This window comes from Zalophus californianus, chromosome 10 (assembly GCF_009762305.2).
Source record: "Zalophus californianus isolate mZalCal1 chromosome 10, mZalCal1.pri.v2, whole genome shotgun sequence".
NCBI lineage: Eukaryota > Metazoa > Chordata > Mammalia > Carnivora > Otariidae > Zalophus > Zalophus californianus.
Genome location: NC_045604.1, coordinates 364,743 through 383,047, shown reverse-complemented (window position 1 = coordinate 383,047; position 18,305 = coordinate 364,743). Strand labels below are relative to the sequence as shown.

At 63.9% G+C, this 18,305-nt stretch overlaps 1 protein-coding gene across 7 annotated transcripts; it reads left to right on the top strand.

Moving 5' to 3' along the window:
* Positions 1–429: 429 nt before the first annotated feature.
* Positions 430–14,715, top strand: DENND4B (DENN domain containing 4B). Of its 7 annotated transcripts, none has more exons than XM_027609839.2 (28): positions 430–533; positions 1,786–2,125; positions 2,679–2,931; positions 3,542–3,611; positions 3,816–3,985; positions 4,063–4,307; positions 4,550–4,616; positions 4,707–4,765; positions 4,945–5,089; positions 5,368–5,543; positions 5,637–5,737; positions 6,041–6,256; positions 6,662–6,807; positions 7,123–7,262; positions 7,348–7,474; positions 7,869–8,075; positions 8,335–8,463; positions 10,794–10,959; positions 11,215–11,382; positions 11,641–12,029; positions 12,130–12,252; positions 12,398–12,567; positions 12,647–12,788; positions 12,980–13,216; positions 13,698–13,815; positions 13,907–14,072; positions 14,159–14,223; positions 14,331–14,715. In XM_027609839.2, the coding sequence occupies exons 2-28, from the start codon at positions 1,809–1,811 to the stop codon at positions 14,474–14,476; spliced, it is 4,458 nt and encodes a 1,485-aa protein (XP_027465640.1). In that variant the 5' UTR covers positions 430–533; positions 1,786–1,808; the 3' UTR covers positions 14,477–14,715. The 7 variants fall into 7 exon arrangements, with proteins under 7 accessions (XP_027465640.1, XP_027465641.1, XP_027465638.1 ...); XM_027609840.2 differs by lacking the exon at positions 430–533 and adding an exon at positions 646–678; XM_027609837.2 differs by lacking the exon at positions 430–533 and adding an exon at positions 876–1,083.
* The last annotated feature ends 3,590 nt before the right edge of the window (positions 14,716–18,305 follow it).

Genomic DNA, 18,305 nt, shown 5'->3' with positions numbered 1-18,305 from the left:
TCCCCCCCCCCCACTACTTTTGCCCACCCCGCCGTGCTGGCCTCTCCTCTTCCTCTTTCCAAAGACCTTGTCTTTTTCAGAAAAGGGAACTGAGAGCTTGTGGCCCAGGCCCGCAGGGAATGCAGTGTGCCCTAAACCTGGAAGTAGGGGCGTCGCTGGGTCGGCGCAGCTTGGGCCTCCAAGGCGCGCGGCCAGGCACCCGGGCCACATGTGACCAGGCCCCGGGGCGGGACGGGCGCCCGCCGCCTGCGTGCAGGGGGCCCTCCCGGCCGCCAGGGGTCGCGCTGCAGGCGCCGGGCGGGCGCGGCGGGGTCACAGCCGGGGTGGGGGTGTGGGGGGGCCACGGAGAAAGCGGGGCGCGCGGACGAGCCCGGCGCGGCGCCCCGGCCGCCTGTCCCTCCGCCCGCCGCCGGGCGGGAGCGCGCTGAGCCGGGCGCCATGTCCGGGGCCGGGTAGCCCGCCGCCCGCCGCCCGCCGCCCGCCTCCGAGCCGCCCGCCCGCGGGCCGGGGGCCGCGGAGCCGCGGGCCGGCAGGTAGGGCCGGGCGGGCGGCGGGCGGCGGGCGGGGAGGGGGCGCGGGCGGGGCCGGCGGGCTAGCCGGCGGCGCAGCTGGTTCCGCTTCCTCCGCCGCGGGGAAGTGAAAGCGCGGGGAGCCGGCCGGACAGGGGCGGGCGCGCAGGTGTGCGGAGGGCGCCCCCCGGCCCGCGGGCCTCACCCCACCCCTACCCCCGTCTGCGGCCGCGGCTCCCCGTCCGCTGGGCGGGGGCCGGGGGCCCGGGGTGAGGGGCGCGCCCGGGGCCCCGGCCCCGGGAGAGGGCAGGGGGAGGCGGAGGAGGGCCGCGCGGCTCCCGCGCCCACGGCTGCGCTGCCGGCCGGGCGGTCCCCCCGCCGCACGCCCCGGGGCCGACTTCCGCCCGCGCAGCTTCCCCTCCCGGGTTTCGGGAAGTCCCCTCCCTTCCCCTCCCGAGCGCCCCATGCCTCCAGTCCTGTGCTGCAACCACCCACCGAGCTGCTCCCCAGCTTTGCGCCCCCGGGCTCTGGGGACCCCCGGGGCCCCCGCTCTGGGGTTGGGCCATGGCGGCAGGTGAGAATACAGTTAGCGGAGGCCCGTGGGGCGCCCGGCTCCCTCCCTGCGCTCCGCGAACGAGGGCAGATGGCCGGACTGCCTCCCACGGCGGCTTCGGACCTGACTTCAGGATCCTGGAGGTGGGAGGGCGCTGGGCTTGGTGTCGGGTTAGCGGACAGGCTAGGAAAAGGACTCGAGGCTGGTGAAAAGACACGAAAACTTGGGTGTCGTGGGCCTTCCTGGAAACCTATGGGGTCCTCCCGAAAACCTAGAGGTGCGCTCTTTAAGAGCCTCAGCTGGATCGTGAGGTTCTGATGATGTCATCGGTAGAGTGGGAAGGTCAGAAACCCTTAAAACGGACTGTCAGGTTGGCATGATGTCATTGCAGACCCTCCTAGAACGGACTGTGGTTCCCGCTGTCGGGAGTGAGGACGGGTGGGGCTTTTAAAGGGGATACAGGAGCGGTATGAGGTCAGAGCCGAGGTCAACTGTGTGCGCGGGAGTGGAGCCGGGCTTGCTTGGGGAGAGGGCTGGTGCCGCCCCGCGGGAGGGTCCTGGTCTCTTTAATTGCCTGGTGACGTCACAGGCGGGAGAGCTCAGGGTTGGCGGACCATCAGGGGCCCAACCCTCCCTTGGAAGGCCTGTGGAGAGGAGGGAGCAGAGGGGGCCCCGTGGCTGCCTCCTTTGCTTCTTCATCTCTCCCTCACTTGACCGTTACAGATGCAGTGAGTGAGGGGGGGGCCATGGCGGAGGAGCGGCCCCCCCGGCTGGTGGATTACTTCGTGATAGCTGGGCTTGCAGGGAACGGAGCACCCATCCCTGAGGAGACATGGGTTCCCGAACCCAGTGGGCCCCTGCGCCCTCCCCGGCCAGCCGAGCCCATCACAGACGTGGCAGTCATTGCTAGGGCGCTGGGCGAGGAGGTGCCCCAGGGCTACACGTGCATCCAGTCCTCCGCGGGGGGCCACCCCTTGGAACTCAGTGCTGGGCTCCTGGGTGGAACTCAGCCCGTCATCTGCTACCGCAGGGGCCGTGACAAGCCCCCCCTCGTTGAGCTGGGGTGCGTGCCCCTCCTGTGTGGGCACCAGGGGAGGTGGGGAGCGGTAGGGGCTGGGGTGAGGGCAGGAAGAGAGCAGGCTAGAGGCAGGGAGCAGGGGGAGGTGGTCACGCTTAGTCGTCACATGGAGTGGGTCCGGAGCCTAGCGCGGCCGGGCCGCTTGCTAGCTGTGGGATCTTGGGCCGGGTGTTGAGCCCCTCTGGAGAACGGGGAAAGAGTACCTCCCCACAGGGTGGTTGAGAAGACTGAATAAGGCCATCCGTATGCGGGAATAGGCATGGAGTCAGTAAGTGGAAGCTTTTCCTCTTGGCATTTGTGAATGAGCGTGAGAGGCACGGAAGGTTTGAGGGGTTGTTACTGATGGACAAGTAGAGCCGAGGGCAGGGGAGGAGGCACAGGATTCTGGAGGGCAGAGTCCTGCAAGAAGTGGGCCCTGGTGCCCAGTTTGATAAGGCTGAGGGTGCAAGGCTGCTAAGTAGGACTCACTGGGCAGATCTGGCAGGACTGGGGTCTTTCTCCTGAGCCCTTGACACCTGTGCCTGCTCTCCATGTCCAGGGTCCTGTATGAGGGGAAGGAACGACCCAAGCCTGGCTTCCAAGTGCTGGACACAACACCATACAGCCACTCGGCCAACCTGGCCCCTCCTGGCCCTGGGCACCCCCGCACCTACCTCACTTGCCGGCGGGCAGCAGAGGGGGCAGGGCTGCATGCCCTGGGCATCACTGACCTCTGCCTGGTGCTGCCCAGCAAGGGCGAGGGCACTCCTCATACTTACTGCCGACTGCCCCGCAACCTCAACCCAGGCATGGTGAGCAGGGCCCTGGGGCCAGACGCAGAGGCCTGCACTGTGCTGGTGGGAGGGTTGGGCGTGGGGCTCAGAGGGCACCCTAGCACCAGGGCCTCTGATGTCCTGGGCGGGCCCAGAGGGGTGACTCTAGTCTTGGGGGACCAGGATTATTGGAAGGTTTTTCTTTAAATATCTTGTTTATTTATTTGAGAGAGAGAGAGAAAGCGAGTGACAGGAGGAGCAGAGAGAGAGAGGAAAGAAAGAATCCCCAGCAGGCTCCATGCCCAGCACGGAGCCCGACATGGGGATCGATCTCATGACCCTGAGATCATGACCTGACCTGAAACCAAGAGCTGGATGCTCAACTGACTGAGCCACCCAGGTGCCCCAGGATTATTGGGAGTTTTAAAGACGAAAGACCACTAGGATGCCTAGGTGGGCTCAGTCAATTAAGTATCTGACTCTCGATCTCAGGGTCGTGAGTTCCAGCCCTGCATTTTGGGGTTCCACACTGGGCATAGAAAAACTTAACTTTTAAATAAAGACAAAAGACCGCTAAGGGGTGGTAGAGAAAATGGAGCCTGGACATCTTTGTTAGCTATGTGTCTGTCTCTTGTCATTTCTGGGACAGTGGGGTCCAGCAGTGTACCTGTGCTACAAGGTGGGCCTGGCTAAGGCCAACACACTGGTATACGAGGCAGGTGAGTTGCCCCTCTGTCCCTCCAAGCACTTGGTCCTTCATGTTCCCTTGTCCTGGTGCCTCTTGGCTTGTACCACCAGTGTGCCCAGAATGCACTTCTCCTTTGCCACTTGGCCCTTCTCTGGCATCTCCTGGATCCTTCCCTGGAGTCTGATTGGCCCTCCCTCTTTTCGTACCCCTCCCCCCCACTCTGCCGGGGATGCAGAGCTGCTGGGCCGCTACCCAGAGGAGGACAATGAGGCGTTCCCACTGCCCGAGTCCGTGCCTGTCTTCTGCCTGCCCATGGGAGCCACTGTGGAGTGCTGGCCTGCCCAGACCAAGTACCCCGTGCCTGTCTTCTCCACCTTTGTGCTCACGGGCGCAGCGGGTGACAAGGTGGGTGTGGGGAGTGTGCTGAGGGGTCCAGGCTATGCTGAGCCCGCCTGACGGCCTCTCCACCCCCACCCCGCCAGGTGTACGGTGCTGCCCTGCAGTTCTACGAGGCTTTCCCAAGGGCCAGGCTGTCAGAGCGGCAAGCGCGGGCCCTGGGTCTCCTGAGCGCTGTGGAGCGGGGCCGGGCCCTGGGGGGCCGGGCCGTGCGCAGCCGGCGCGCCATTGCTGTGCTGTCGCACTGGCCTGCCTTCCCTGCCTTCCGCGCCTTCCTCACCTTCCTGTACCGCTACTCCGTCTCGGGCCCCCACCGCCTGCCCTTGGAAGCGTGAGCATGGCTGCCTGGGCCCTGGGAAGGGGTGACGAGCGAGGGGAGGGGAGTCTGGGAAAGGTGGGAGAGGTTAGGGTGGAGCTCGGGGCTGGGTGTGCAGCGTGTGCCAGGGCCGCTGCCCAAGGGGTGAGCGGGGCCTGTGCTCTGGGCTCCGGGATGCGTGAGGTGCTCATGCACGGGTGAAGGGGGAGGGCTGGACTGGGGAGTCTGCCGCTGACCGGTGTCCCTCTCCTCCCCAGGCACATCTCCCACTTCATTCACAACGTCCCTTTCCCTTCCCCACAGAGACCCCGCATCCTGGTGCAGGTGAGAGCCAGGCCCAGCGTGGGGCTGGCTGGGGGGAGGGGGGTGGCAGGGGCCACCCTCATTCTGACCTGCAGCTCTTCTGCCTCCCAGATGTCTCCGTATGACAATCTGCTCCTCTGCCAGCCCGTGTCCTCACCCCTGCCGCTCAGGTACGTGCCCAGGTTGGGGGGGGGGGGTGCTGTGACGACCGCGGACCGGATAGGTGCCGGGCAGGTGGGCATGGCTGTTGAGGTTGGCGCCGGCCGGGCCCAGCGGCGTCTGCACCCAGTGTCTGGGGAGGGGTCTCCGGGGCATCCCGGCGACCCCCCGCCCCCCCACACTCCTGCAGCGGTGCCAGCTTCCTGCAGCTCCTGCAGAGCCTGGGACCTGAGCTGGCCATCACCCTGCTGCTGGCTGTGCTCACCGAGCACAAGCTCCTGGTCCATTCGCTGCGGCCAGACCTGCTCACCAGCGTCTGTGAGGCGCTCGTCTCCGTGAGTGCCGCCCTGCCCGGCCTCCTTCCCCAGAAGGTTCTCACTGGTGCCTCCACCCCTGCCCAGACTCCACTTCCTTTTCCTTCTGGGGTGGGGGTGGGTGGGGTCCCTCGGCCTCACCCAGGGGTGTCAGGGGCTGTTCTCCGGATGCCACCTCCAACAGCTTCCATCAACGGGCACCCCTCCCCCCGCCCCCCCGCCAATGCCCCCTCCCCTTCCTGCACCCCCTCTGCTGCTCCAGCCCCCTGCTCACTGGTCCCCACTACCCGGTGCTTCAGATGATCTTCCCGCTGCATTGGCAGTGTCCCTACATCCCGCTCTGCCCACTGGTGCTGGCAGATGTGTTGAGCGCCCCCGTGCCCTTCATCGTGGGGATCCACTCCAGCTACTTCGACCTGCACGACCCGCCTGCTGACGTCATCTGCGTTGATCTTGACACCAACACGCTCTTCCAGTAAGAGGGCTGGGCATCCCTCGGCGCTGGTGTGCAGTGGGGGAGGCTGGCGAGGAGCCCCACTGCCCTTTCTTCCCTCTGCGCATCTCACAGGACGGAGGAAAAGAAGCCCCTCTCCCCTCGGACCCTGCCTCGCAGACCCTACAAGGTTCTGCTGGCTACGCTGACAAACTTGTACCAGCAGCTGGATCAGAGTGAGAGCCCCGGGCAAGGGTGGGGGCTGGAAACCGCCACTGACGTTAAGCCTCCAAGTGGGGAGGTCTGTGGAGAGCTAGACCTTCCTTGAGGAGGCTGGAGGTGTTGGGATTTCGTTTCCACAAGAGCGCGGGCCTACCGTGTTAATATTCTGATGCGTGTGCAGGTGTGGGGGGCTAACGGGTCACTGGGGAGGCTTGAAACTTGTTACCCACTGCTAATACCGTGGTCAGCATTGGCGCAAGGGGTGCGTGAGGAGCAGGGCTGAGACCGGCCCTGACCCCGGCTGCCCTGGTCCCCAGCATACACTGGGCCCGAGGAGGAGGCATCCTTGGAGTTCCTGCTGACGGACTATGAGGCCGTGTGCGGCCGCCGGGCGCGGCTGGAGCGTGAAGTCCAGGGAGCCTTTCTCCGCTTCATGGCCTGTCTGCTCAAGGGCTACCGGGACTTCCTGCGCCCGCTCACCCAGGCCCCCTCGGAGGGGGCTCGAGATGTCGACAACCTCTTCTTCCTGCAGGGTAGAGACGGCCGGTGCCCGCGGCGTGGGGGGGCGGGCGGGGCAGGGGGGCACCGGGCTCCAGGCGGAGCTGGTGGGGGTGGGCACCGCTCCCTTGCTTGTTCCTTCACTGGGCAAATGGTTGTTAGAAGCACCGGCTGCCCCAGCATTGGCCCTACCCTCTGGGGGCCTAGCACTTGGGGCAAAATGCCCCATGGGCCAAGCTCTCCCCGGGGCCCTGACCTCGGGGACCCCCAGTCTGAAGCCCTGGGTGCAGACGGACAGAAGGGAGGGCCCCACGGGACTGGTGCTCAGCAGGTGCAGTCGTCCTGCCAGAGGGGCCCAAGAGAGGCCGAGCGGGTTGGGGCGGCCGGGGCAGGTGGCCTGCTGACACCCCTACTCCCCCGCACCCCACTCTCACCCCCAGGCTTCCTCAAATCCCGGGAGCGCTCCAGCCACAAGCTGTACTGCCAGGTCCTGCGCACACAGATGTTCTCGCAGTTCATCGAGGAGTGCTCCTTCGGCTCTGCTCGGCATGCCGCCCTCGAGTTCTTTGACTCTTGTGTCGACAAGGTATCGGGAGCTGTCCCCTTTCTGTGCCTACTGTCGCCGCTGCAAGCACTCGACCCCTCATCCGTGCTGGGGATGCCACCCCTGTAGCTACACAGTGCACAGCCTGTGCGGCTGTATGTGGCTGGCTTCCCATACATACCACCCTCCCATTCCTGACGCCGTCCCCCAGCTGTGTCTCCAGGGCCTCGGTGAAGCCTGGGCCCACGTGCCCCCTCCCTGCTGCTGTAACTTCCGGGGAGATGCCATCTCCTGGACTCCCGGAGGTGGCGCCTGCTGTGCCCACTGTCTTGACGTTCTCTTACCTCCCTGCTGCAGGTGCACCCGGAGCAGGAGAAGCCTGAGCCCACACCCTTGGTGGAGCTGGAGGACCTGTCGGGGAGTGAGCTCACCGTCTTCATCACACCTCCCGAGGAGCCTCCAGTGCCAGAGGGCAGTGAATCTGCCCCCCAGTACTGGTGAGTACTGGGAACTCTTGTTCCCAGGCCCCGTGGCTGGCTGAGCCTTGGCTGCTCCTAATACTGCCTCTTCCTGCCCCTCCAGCTACGATGGGTTCCCAGAGCTGCGGGCTGAGCTGTTTGAGTCCCCACGGGAGCAGCCCGGGGCGCTGCCCGTGCCAGGCCCATCCCGGAGCGCCCCCAGCAGCCCTGCCCCTCGCCGTACCAAACAGGTAACCGGGACATGGGCTCCACCGAGGCATCTGACTCAGGCCATTTCTTCATCTGTGAAACGGGTATGATCGTACCTACGCTATTCTTAGCAGGTTTCAATGTGCTTGGCCCATAAAACATTAGCTGTTGGTGCTGTTCTCACCATCATCGCTTTCGTCTTCTGAGCACTCCGGGAAGCCAGGGGCTCGGTGCCTCTTCCAGGGCACCTGTCCATGCTCGGGAGCTAGGCATCTCTTTCTGGGGCTCCGGGGCTGAACCCTGTGCGTAGAATCCCTCCTGCCTCCTCAGAGCACAGGCCTTCCTTAGTGGGGAGGGTGCTGCGTCTCCCACACCGTTTGGAGACCGGCCTTGGCCTGGCACTGTCCTCACGCAGGTGTCCCCTGCCCCATCCAGGAGATGAAGGTTGCACAGCGGATGGCGCAGAAGTCAGCAGCCGTGCCTGAGCTGTGGGCCCGGTGCCTGCTGGGGCACTGCTATGGGCTATGGTTCCTGTGTCTGCCCGCCTACGTGCGCGCGGCGCCATCCCGCGTGCAGGCACTGCACACGGCCTACCACGTGCTGCGCCAGATGGAGAGCCGCAAGGTGGTGCTGCCCGATGAGGTGGGCAGCCGCGCCCAGCCCCAGGGAGGCCTGTGCAGCTGGCGGGGAGCTGGGCAGGGGCATAGCGCTCACTGAATATGTTCAGGGGACAGCAGTGGAGCCTGGAGGGTGTGGGGCGGCAGGAAGGGCAGGTGGCTATGCTGTGCGGTGGCCCCAGGAGCTGCCCGGGACCAGCAAAGTCTGTGGGAACCAGGGGAGACTGAGACCTGGGGCTTGGGGCGGGGAGCAGGCCCCTCACCCTGTGCCTCTCCTGGCCCAGGTGTGTTACCGGGTGCTGATGCAGCTGTGCTCCCATTATGGGCAGCCTGTGCTGTCCGTGCGGGTCATGCTGGAGATGAGGCGGGCGGGTGTTGTGCCCAACACCATCACTTACGGCTATTACAACAAGGTACCGGATCTGGTTGGGGTGGGACGGCAGCCAGTGGCAGGGGTGCAGAGGGGGAGGATGCCCCCCCCGAGACTGGCCCTGGGCGGTGCAACCAGACGCCCCCCCCCGAGACTGGCCCTGGGCGGTGCAACCAGACGCCCCCCCCCGAGACTGGCCCTGGACGGTGCAACCAGACGCGCCCCCCCGAGACTGGCCCTGGGCGGTGCAACCAGACGCCCCCCCCCCCGAGACTGGCCCTGGGCGGTGCAACCAGATGCGCCCCCCCCCGAGACTGGCCCTGGGCGGTGCAACCAGACGCCCCCCCCCCGAGACTGGCCCTGGGCGGTGCAACCAGACGCCCACCCCCCCCCCCCGTGACTGGCCCTGGGCGTGGCAACCAGACGCGCCCCACCCCCCGAGACTGGCCTGGGCGGTGCAATCAGACCGCCCCCCCCCCCCGAGTCTGGCCCTGGCGGTGCAATCAGACGCCCCCCCCCCCCGAGACTGGCCCTGGGCGGGTGCAACCAGACGCGCCCCCCCCCCCCCCGAGACTGGCCCTGGGCGGTGCACCAGACGCGCCCCCCCCCCCCCCGAGACTGGCCCTGGGCGGTGCAACAGACGCGCCCCCCCCCCCGAGACTGGCCCTGGGGCGGTGCAACCAGACGCGCCCCCCCCCCCGAGACTGGCCCTGGGCGGTGCAATCAGACGCCCCCCCCCCGAGACTGGCCCTGGGCGGTGCAACCAGACGCCCCCCCCCGAGACTGGCCCTGGGCGGTGCAACCAGACGCCCCCCCCCCCCCCCGAGACTGGCCCTGGACGGTGCAACCAGACGCCCCCCCCCCCGAGACTGGCCCTGGACGGTGCAACCAGACGCCCCCCCCCCCCCCCGAGACTGGCCCTGGGCGGTGCAACCAGACGCCCCCCCCCCCCCGAGACTGGCCCTGGGCGGTGCAACCAGACGCCCCCCCCCCCCCCCGAGACTGGCCCTGGGCGGTGCAACCAGACGCCCCCCCCCCCCCCCGAGACTGGCCCTGGGCGGTGCAACCAGACGCGCCCCCCCCCCCGAGACTGGCCCTGGGCGGTGCAACCAGACGCCCCCCCCCCCCGAGACTGGCCCTGGGCGGTGCAACCAGACGCCCCCCCCGAGACTGGCCCTGGACGGTGCAACCAGACGCCCCCCCCCAAGACTGGCCCTGGGCGGTGCAACCAGACGCCCCCCCCGAGACTGGCCCTGGACGGTGCAACCAGACGCCCCCCCCCCGAGACTGGCCCTGGACGGTGCAACCAGACGCCCCCCCCCCGAGACTGGCCCTGGACGGTGCAACCAGACGCGCCCCCCCGAGACTGGCCCTGGACGGTGCAACCAGACGCGCCCCCCGAGACTGGCCCTGGACGGTGCAACCAGACGCGCCCCCCCCCCGAGACTGGCCCTGGACGGTGCAACCAGACGCGCCCCCCCCGAGACTGGCCCTGGACGGTGCAACCAGACGCGCCCCCCAGAGACTGGCCCTGGACGGTGCAACCAGACGCGCCCCCCCCCCCCGAGACTGGCCCTGGACGGTGCAACCAGACGCGCCCCCCCGAGACTGGCCCTGGATGGTGCAACCAGACGCGCCCCCCGAGACTGGCCCTGGACGGTGCAACCAGACGCGCCTCCCCGAGACTGGCCCTGGACAGTGCAACCAGGCCCTGTAACCACCGTCAGCCACTGGACTGTCCGAGCGCCTTAGTGCCCACACCGCGTTCCCTCCTTCGTGGCGGCTTACTCACTCGCCAGAGCCCCAACGAGGAATCTGCCCCCTCCCAGCGATAGCTGTGGTGGTAGCCTGCGTGCCAGGCATTGTTCTAGGCACCTCACACGTGTTCTATCGTTTCATCTTTTCTGCAGGCCCCCCCCTCCTTTACAGGGGAGGCAGTGAGGTTCCAGAGTGCTGCTGACTTGTCCAGGGCCCCACAGAGAGGAAATTAGGGAGTCAGGGCATGAACACAGGCATAATAATGTTTTCTGCATTCGGGTCCTTAACCAGAACACTAAACTGGTTTTTACTTCAGGAAACTGATGACCAAAAAAGTGAAAAGATTTCTTCAAAGCCATATGCTTGATAAGTAGCAGAGTCTGGATACAAAGTATCTACACAGCTTCTGGCTTCCTTCAGATCCCTCCAGGTGGCCGCTGCCACCTGCCTCGTGGGTTCCCGCACCTGCCGAGCCATCGGCAGGACGGACCGAGGCAGGATGTCTGCCGGGGAAGGTGGCCCCTGGGTCCCCGGCGTCCCTGGAACAGGCAGCGGCCATCAGGCTGGAGTCAGGGCGTGGCAGTAGGCCATCTTGATGGGCACTGTGCTTGGCAGGCCGTGCTGGAAAGCAAGTGGCTGTCTGGTACACCGGGTGGGCGCCTGCGCTGGGCCAAGCTCCGGAACGTTGTCCTGGGGGCTGCTCAGTTCCGCCAGCCCTTGAGGGAACGGCGGCGGCAGCGGCAGCAGGCAGCAGTGCAAGAGGCGGGCAGCGGCCAGACAGGTGGGTAGGGCCTGTGACGGGCTGGGGGCCGAGCAGCCAGGCTCCGGCGGGTAGAGGCTCGGAGAGCTGGGGCTGGCCTCATGGTTGGCATCGGGTGTTCTGGGGACGGGGACGCTGCAGTTGGCCGATGACAGAGGAGAGGACGTTCTGCCTGGGAAGAGCCCTACAACCCCGCGCCCACGCAGGGAGCCGTGTTTTGGACAAGGGGCCGGGTTTGTACCTGGCTGCCTTCAGCCTCCTCCCGGTCTTTCGCAGAGCCCTGTCTGGAGCGTCGCTCCCCTACGCGCCCACTTCAGCGCCAGACTACTTGGGCCGGTCGAAGCTTCCGGGACCCAGCTTCACCCACAGGGCGCCTGGTGAAAAGCGGCAGTCTGGGCAGTGCCCGCGGGGCACAGCCCACCGTGGAGGCTGGCGTGGCCCACAGTGAGTGTCCGTCTGAGCCATCTCCCCAGTCGGCTTTCCTCCCCACTTGCCAGGGAGAGAGGAGGAGAGCAGAGCCCAGGCTGGAAGGGCCCTCTGGCGGGGGACAGGGGGTGCTGTGGAAGCTGGGGGACCTCGCCCGGGTCGCTGTCACGGGCAGGGGCTGCCACCGCGGGAGTCTGTGTGGCGGGAGTTTGTGTTTCCCTGGCTTCTGGAGGACGGGCGAGGCTCCATCTTCTCTGATTCTTCTCTGCCCTGCAGTGATAGAGGCCTTAGGGGTACTGGAGCCCCGGGGCTCACCTGTACCCTGGCGTGACGGGAGCCTCTCAGACCTGAGCCTGACTGGCGAGGAGCCGGCCCCCGGAGGCAGCCCAGAGGACTCAGGCTCAGCCCTGAGTGCCCAGTCCACTGAGACCCTGGAAGGGCCAAGTGGGCGGGCGCCCAAGGCGGGCGGGCATCAGGAGGAGGCCAGCACCCCCAGACGAGGGCTGGGCGCCCGCCTGCAACAGCTGCTCACTCCTTCCCGCCGCTCCCCTGCCTCCCGTGTTCCCCCACCTGAGCTGCCCCCTGACCTGCCTCCCCCTGCCCGCCGTAGCCCGATGGACAGCCTCCTGCGCCCCCGGGAGCGGCCTGGATCCACTGCCTCTGAGGTAGCCAGGGAGGGGAGGGTCCATTCCCCTTAGCCCCCGGAGGGGCCAGGAGAGAGCCCAGAGAAGGACCGGCTGATAGTGCTTTCTCCTGTGATGGCAGAGCTCAGCCTCTCTGGGCAGTGAGTGGGACCTCTCCGAGTCTTCCGTCAGCAGCCTGAGCCTGCGCCGCTCCTCAGAGCGCCTCAGTGACACCCCCGGGTGCTTGCAGCCGCCTTCCCTGGAAGTGAGGAGAACCCCTCCCACACAGATGTGCTTGAACACATGCGTGCAGACTCCCCGCCTCTCCCTCTGTCAAAGGCAGGGGCTGGGGGCAGTGGAAGGAGCCTGGGCTCCTGAGCCTGGGGGGGGGGGCGTCTTCTCGCCCGCAGATCCTGCTCTCCAGCTGTTCCTTGTGCCATGCCTGTGACTCGCTGGTGTACGATGAGGAGATCATGGCCGGCTGGGCGCCCGATGACTCCAACCTCAACACAGTCTGCCCCTTCTGCGCCTGCCCCTTTGTGCCCCTGCTCAGTGTCCAGACCCTTGATTCCCGACCCAGGTGCCCAAAGCAGGGCGAGTGCCACGGGTGGGACAGGGGGGCGGAGGTTCAAGGGCTGACCCCCGATCTCCCCCTACAGTGCCCCCAGCCCCCAGCCTGCCCCTGCTGGTGCCAGTAACAGCAAAGACGCTCCCATCCCCGGGGGCCCAGGCCCTGTGCTCAGTGACCGCAGGCTCTGCCTTGCCCTGGATGAGCCCCAGCTCTGCAATGGGCACATGGGGGTAAGGGCTGGGCCAAAGGGGCACAAGGAATGGGTGTCTGTGTGTGTTGCCCAGTGGTGGGGCATGATGGGCATTGAGGGCACGGGGCATCTCGGAAGCTGCTGGACGTGATGGCTCAGTGGGAAGCAGGGCTGTGAGGCTGGGGCTGGGATCTGCCCTGTACCGCCGTCCTCCCTCTTTGTGCCTGACAGGCTGCCTCCCGGCGGGTTGAGGGTGGGGCCTGGGCATATCTGAGCCCCCTGGTGCTGCGTAAGGAGCTGGAGTCGCTGGTGGAAAATGAGGGCAGTGAGGTGCTGGCATTACCTGAGCTGCCTGCTGCCCACCCCATCATCTTCTGGAACCTTCTGTGGTATTTCCAGCGGCTGCGCCTGCCCAGCATTCTGCCATGCCTGGTGCTGGCCTCCTGTGATGGGTCCCCGCCCCCCCAGGTCAGTGCCCTCCTGTGGCCCCTGCACTGGGTGTTTGCCACCTCACCTCTGGGTCTGTCTCCTCAGGCCCCAGAGAGTAGAGCGAGCACAGGCCTGGGAGTCAGTTGCACCTGGTCCGACCCCTGGCCTTTTCACTTCATGCCCGAGCCTGTTTTCTCATCTGTAAAATGGCCTAGTGCCCAGCGCCCAGAGTTGTTAAACACCTGCATAGGGCCTGGTACACAGCCACCATGGTGGCTCCTTGGCATCTATTATTCGACCAACATTTATTGGGCACCTTTCGGGCTCCAGGCAGTTTCTAGGCACGAGGGATGCAGCAGCTCACAGAACAAAGTGGGTGCTCATGGGGGATGAGGCTTTCTTTTCCTCTCCCCTTTGGCTATATCCCACAACGTCCCTGTTTCTTGGAGCTTCGCTGGTCCACTTCCAGCCCTCTGCCTGCCGTCCCATGAGTCTGCCTCCTTTGTCTGGGCCCTTGCAGGCCCCACCTCCGTGGCTGATGCCGGACCCAGCGTCTGTGCAGGTGCGGCTGCTGTGGGACGTCCTGACGCCTGATCCCAGCAGCTGCCCCCCTCTCTACGTGCTCTGGAGGGTCCACAGTGAGTCTGGTGTTTGGCCTAGGCTGGGAAGGGGTGGGTCCCACGCCCAGAGGGCTCAGTAATCCTGGCTGCCTGCCTTCCTTTCACCCAGGCCAGATCCCGCAGCGGGTGGCATGGCCAGGCCCCATACCCGCGCCCCTCAGCCTGGAGCTGCTGGAGGCCGTGTTGCGCCATGTGGGTCTCAGCGAGGTGCACAAGGCTGTAGGGCTCTTGCTGGAAACTTTAGGGCCGCCTCCCACTGGCCTGCACTTGCAGAGGTATGGTGCTCCCATCTGGGAGGTCCCTGGCCTGTCCCCGGCCCCGTACCCCCTTTCTCTCAGTCCACCCTCTGCCCTCACTGCAGGGGCATCTATCGTGAGATCCTGTTCCTGACTATGGCTGCTCTGGGCAAGGACCGTGTGGACATAGGTAAGGGAGCGGGCAGGGGACGAGGAGTGGAAGTATCTGGGGTTGGGGGTCGGCAGGGGGCGGGGTAGAATTGTAGTCTGTTGACCTACCTCCACCCTCTTCCCTAGTGGCCTTCGACAAGAAATACAAGTCTGCCTTTAACAAGCTGGCCAGCAGCATGGGCAAGGAGGAGCTGAGGCAGCGACGGGCACAGATGCCCACCCCAAAGGCCATTGATTGCCGGAAATGCTTTGGAGCACCTCTGGAATGCTAGGGACCCTTAAGCTTTCCTCTCCAGCCTGGGGTGGGGAGGTTGAGGGAGAACGGATTCTAGAGCTACCCTGCTTTCCTACTCCTTTCATAGAGGAGTCGGGAATGGGCTGGGAAGCAGGCCCAGCTGTAGGCTCCAAATGTGGGCAGCAAGAGGGACCCACTGTAAACAAAAGTCACAATCCCCCTATCTCCAGCCTGCCCAGTATGTTCACGCTGATGTTGTACGAGGCCTGGCAGGAGTTGGCACAGCTCTGTTCCTCCCCAAATTATACCAGGAACTCTCCTCCAGGGTACCCACAGATCTGCTCTGCCCTGGTCATTTTCTAAGTTTTTGTTTTAAAAAACAACTGGAAAGATACAGAGCTACTGAGCCTTTGCCCTGAATGGGAGGGAGGGATATCATTCCCCGCCAGTGATGGCCCTTCTTCCCTGGAACTGCTGAAGCAGCCCAAAGCCCTCCATCATATCTTTCTACCTTAGTGTTTGTATTTTAAGTTATTTATTTCGGAGCCACAGCCTCTTTGCTTATGAGGTTCCTAGGGATGATGAGAAAGAGAAGGGAAACAGGGCACCATGGTTCAGTGGTTTGTAGCTCCTGGAAAGTCAGGACGGAGCTGGAGGAGCCCCATGCTCCCCTCAGGAAGAACCGGAGCCCCGGCCAGTCCTAACCCTTCCCGTCTACTCCACCGTGGGGAATGCTTCACCCACCCAGGGTCCTGACTGCGCAGTAAGGATTGTTCCTTGCAAAGTTTTGTTGGATGTAAATATAGTAAAAGCTGCTTCTTTTTCCTTCTGTCTCCTGTTCCCTGGATCTGGAATAATGGCAGGGGGTACCTCTCTCTGTCCCCTGGCTGCACATCCTCCTTTCCACCTTTCTATCCCTTGCAGCCTCAGGCACACCCTGCTTTCCCTGACCAGGTCTGGTACTGGTCCCCTGGGGCTCAGGGAGTTCTCGGAGCAGGAGAGGGGTGAATCTGGTGCTGGCTGTGATGGTGCCAGTCTGTGTGGCACTTCCGGCCCTCCCACACAATCACCCCCTTGTCCCTCATTTGTACCCCACACAAAGGCTCCATTCTCCGGGGGCCTTGAGCTCATCTCTGACTTCTTTCCTCCCCCCCAGCTTTCGCCTCCTGGCTTCTCCAGTACCTCCACAGAGAGGACAGCCCTCTCCCTGGTAGTTGGTGTTGGCAGCTCTCAAGCATCCCGGGAGCCCTGGCGGCCATCCTAGGCCCCCTCAGTTGCTCTAGCTGCAGGCAGTACTCTTCCAGCCAGGCTCTCAGCCTGGGGACAGGGCCAAGGATTAAGGAGCTCACTGAACGTGGGCAGCAGGGAGACAGGCCCCCTCGGAATTCTCCCTTTCCTGTACAATGAAATAAACACAGGAAGGGAGCTGCAAAACCAGTCACCAAAGGGAATTAGCCAACAAAGGGAGGGCAGGAGTGTCGGTGGGAAAATAACTCATATGCGGCTTTAGTGCGAGTTCTCGGGGGTGAATAGCGGATGAAGCAAGAAGTAGTACTTCTGAATTCTGGAACGTCAAGCCACAGGACCGACCCTTCCCCATCCTGCACTGAGTATGGTAGATGCTGTTCTTGTGTCCTAAAAGAGCTGCACAGGAGGGAAGCTGGGGCTTAGGAAATACCCTCTGTCCTGCCTGGGACTAGGAGGCGCCTTCTTCAGAGGGGAAGTCCTCACATCAGCCCAGGTTCTGATCGGACCTCACTCCCCAGAATCAACCTCTCCCCATCTCTGCAAGGGAGCAATTGCCTCCCTGACATCACAAGTGTTGTGTAGTATGCCCAGCAGAGTGCTGAACTGCTGGAATTACAGGATTTTAGGGCTCAGTCCCGACTTTAAGAGCATACAATCTTAATGGTCTGGAGCGCCCCTTGATTCAGACAATAACGATAATCATCATCACCTCCAGCGTGTACTTCTCACCTTTGGGCCTCCTTGTAGAGACCGACAGTCAGATGGACAGGACTACAGAGTTCTTTAACCACAAGAATATCTGGAAATTCCAATACCAAGTACTCACTAGGGCATCTGACATCTCTGTCCTGTGGCCTAGGGAGCTGGATGAGGGAGGACATGCCTCATCCTGGCCCAGTTTCTCTTCCCAGACTTCAGAGTGTATACAGGCTTGGGTACGACAAAAAAAAAAATTTTTTTTTAAAGATTTTATTTATTTATTTGACAGAGACACAGCGAGAGAGGGAACACAAGCAGGGGGAGTGGCAGACAGAGGGAGAAGCAGGCTTCCCGCCGAGCAGGGAGCCGGACGCGGGGCTCCATCCCAGAACCCCGGGATCATGACCTGAGCCGAAGGCAGACGCTTAACGACTGAGCCACCCAGGCGCCCCATGGGTACGACAAAATTCTAATTAAATCTTGTCTCTGCCCTTACTAATTTTATCGGCCAAAATACTTAACTCCTGTGCCTCAGTTTTTCCTTGTGTACCAGTTGAGGAGATGGTTTATCAAGATTAATTATACAATCCACATCAAGTGCTAAGTACACTCCATCAATGCTAGCTTCAAAATGAAAACACACAAGCAGGTAGTCTGCAGAGGGAACCGTCAGGTCCGCTGAGACAGTGGCCTCCCTGGAGTTTAATCACTCCAGATTGGAAGTCCCCTCCACGATCTGACTTTAATTCTGTTGAAAGCTATTTTCTCAGGCTTCACTAGTACCTTCGTCAGGCTGGCATCTTTAACCCCCGCGCTTCCCCTTCTCCTCCCAGCCCTTGAAGAATGGCTCCTCAGGCAGCAGAGAACGCATTGGAACGATGCTGGGCAAAGCAGCAGGTTAGGGAAAGAGAGCAATGATTTTTCTGTCACAATTACTGCCATGTCCCCAGCACATAGAGGGGTGTCTGGTAACACGATGGGCCCTCTGTCTTGTGTGTGAAATGAGTCAGTGAAGCAGTAAAATGAGAAATGATTCTCAGTGCAGCGCGAGGCAGGTACAAGTAGAATACCAACGGAAGCTGAATTTAGAACTAAGGGAGTGTCGGAAAAGTGAGGAAGATTCATTATAGTTGACTATTACGACCACTGAGTGCTGACTGTGTCCTTGGCACTGTCCTGAACATCTTAAATGTACCATCTTATAATCCTCACAGTCCCCCTATGAGCTGGGCACTCTTCTCCATCTGATTCCCCTTTTACAGATAAAGGGACTGGGGCACAGAGAATAGAGGGTGCGTAACCTGCACCCACATCACACAACCGGTAAGCGAGCGCGCCAAGACGCAAACCCAGGCAGGCTGACTGCAGGGACCACGTTCTTGCCGCCGACACGCTGCGAGAACGAAACAAGGCTCTCCCCCGCTTACAACGACACCGGGGCCGGCCTGAGTGTGTGTTCACGGGGCCCCCTCCGGCCGCGGCACGGCCGCTGCACCGCACGACGTGTAGATGATTTGAAGATCACGTCGCAGCGCTTCCGGAGCCAGGGATTTCTGGGTTCAAAGCGCCGCTTTCTCACTAACGCGCTGTCCGACCTTTGCAAGCTCCTTAACGTTTCTGAGCCTGCTTCTTGATCTGGCTGGGTTCGGATTTCGGCGGGGCCACCGATCGGGGGTCACTCTGGGCCCGTCGTGAGGTTGTACCACGGGGGTGACGGTGTCCACCGCGAGCGCCGGCCCCTCCCTGACTCGCCCGCTCTGCGGGACCGGGTCCCCGCCGCCGGCGCTGGGCTCGGCCGCACCCCGCACCGCGCGCCCAGCCAGACCCCGCCGGCCCCCAGCACCCACGCCGCCGCCCCGGCCGCGGCCGCCGCAGGACCGCGCGGGGCCCCACGCAGACCAGGAAGCCCGAGGCCTGCG

Coding starts and splice junctions, on each gene's coding strand:
- DENND4B (XM_027609836.2), top strand. CDS start 1,380: ATGATGTCATCGGTAGAGTGGGAAG. Junction 5,738..6,040: donor GTACCAGCAGCTGGATCAGA/GTGAGAGCCCCG, acceptor CCTGGTCCCCAG/CATACACTGGGCCCGAGGAG. Junction 10,960..11,214: donor GGCGGGCAGCGGCCAGACAG/GTGGGTAGGGCC, acceptor GGTCTTTCGCAG/AGCCCTGTCTGGAGCGTCGC.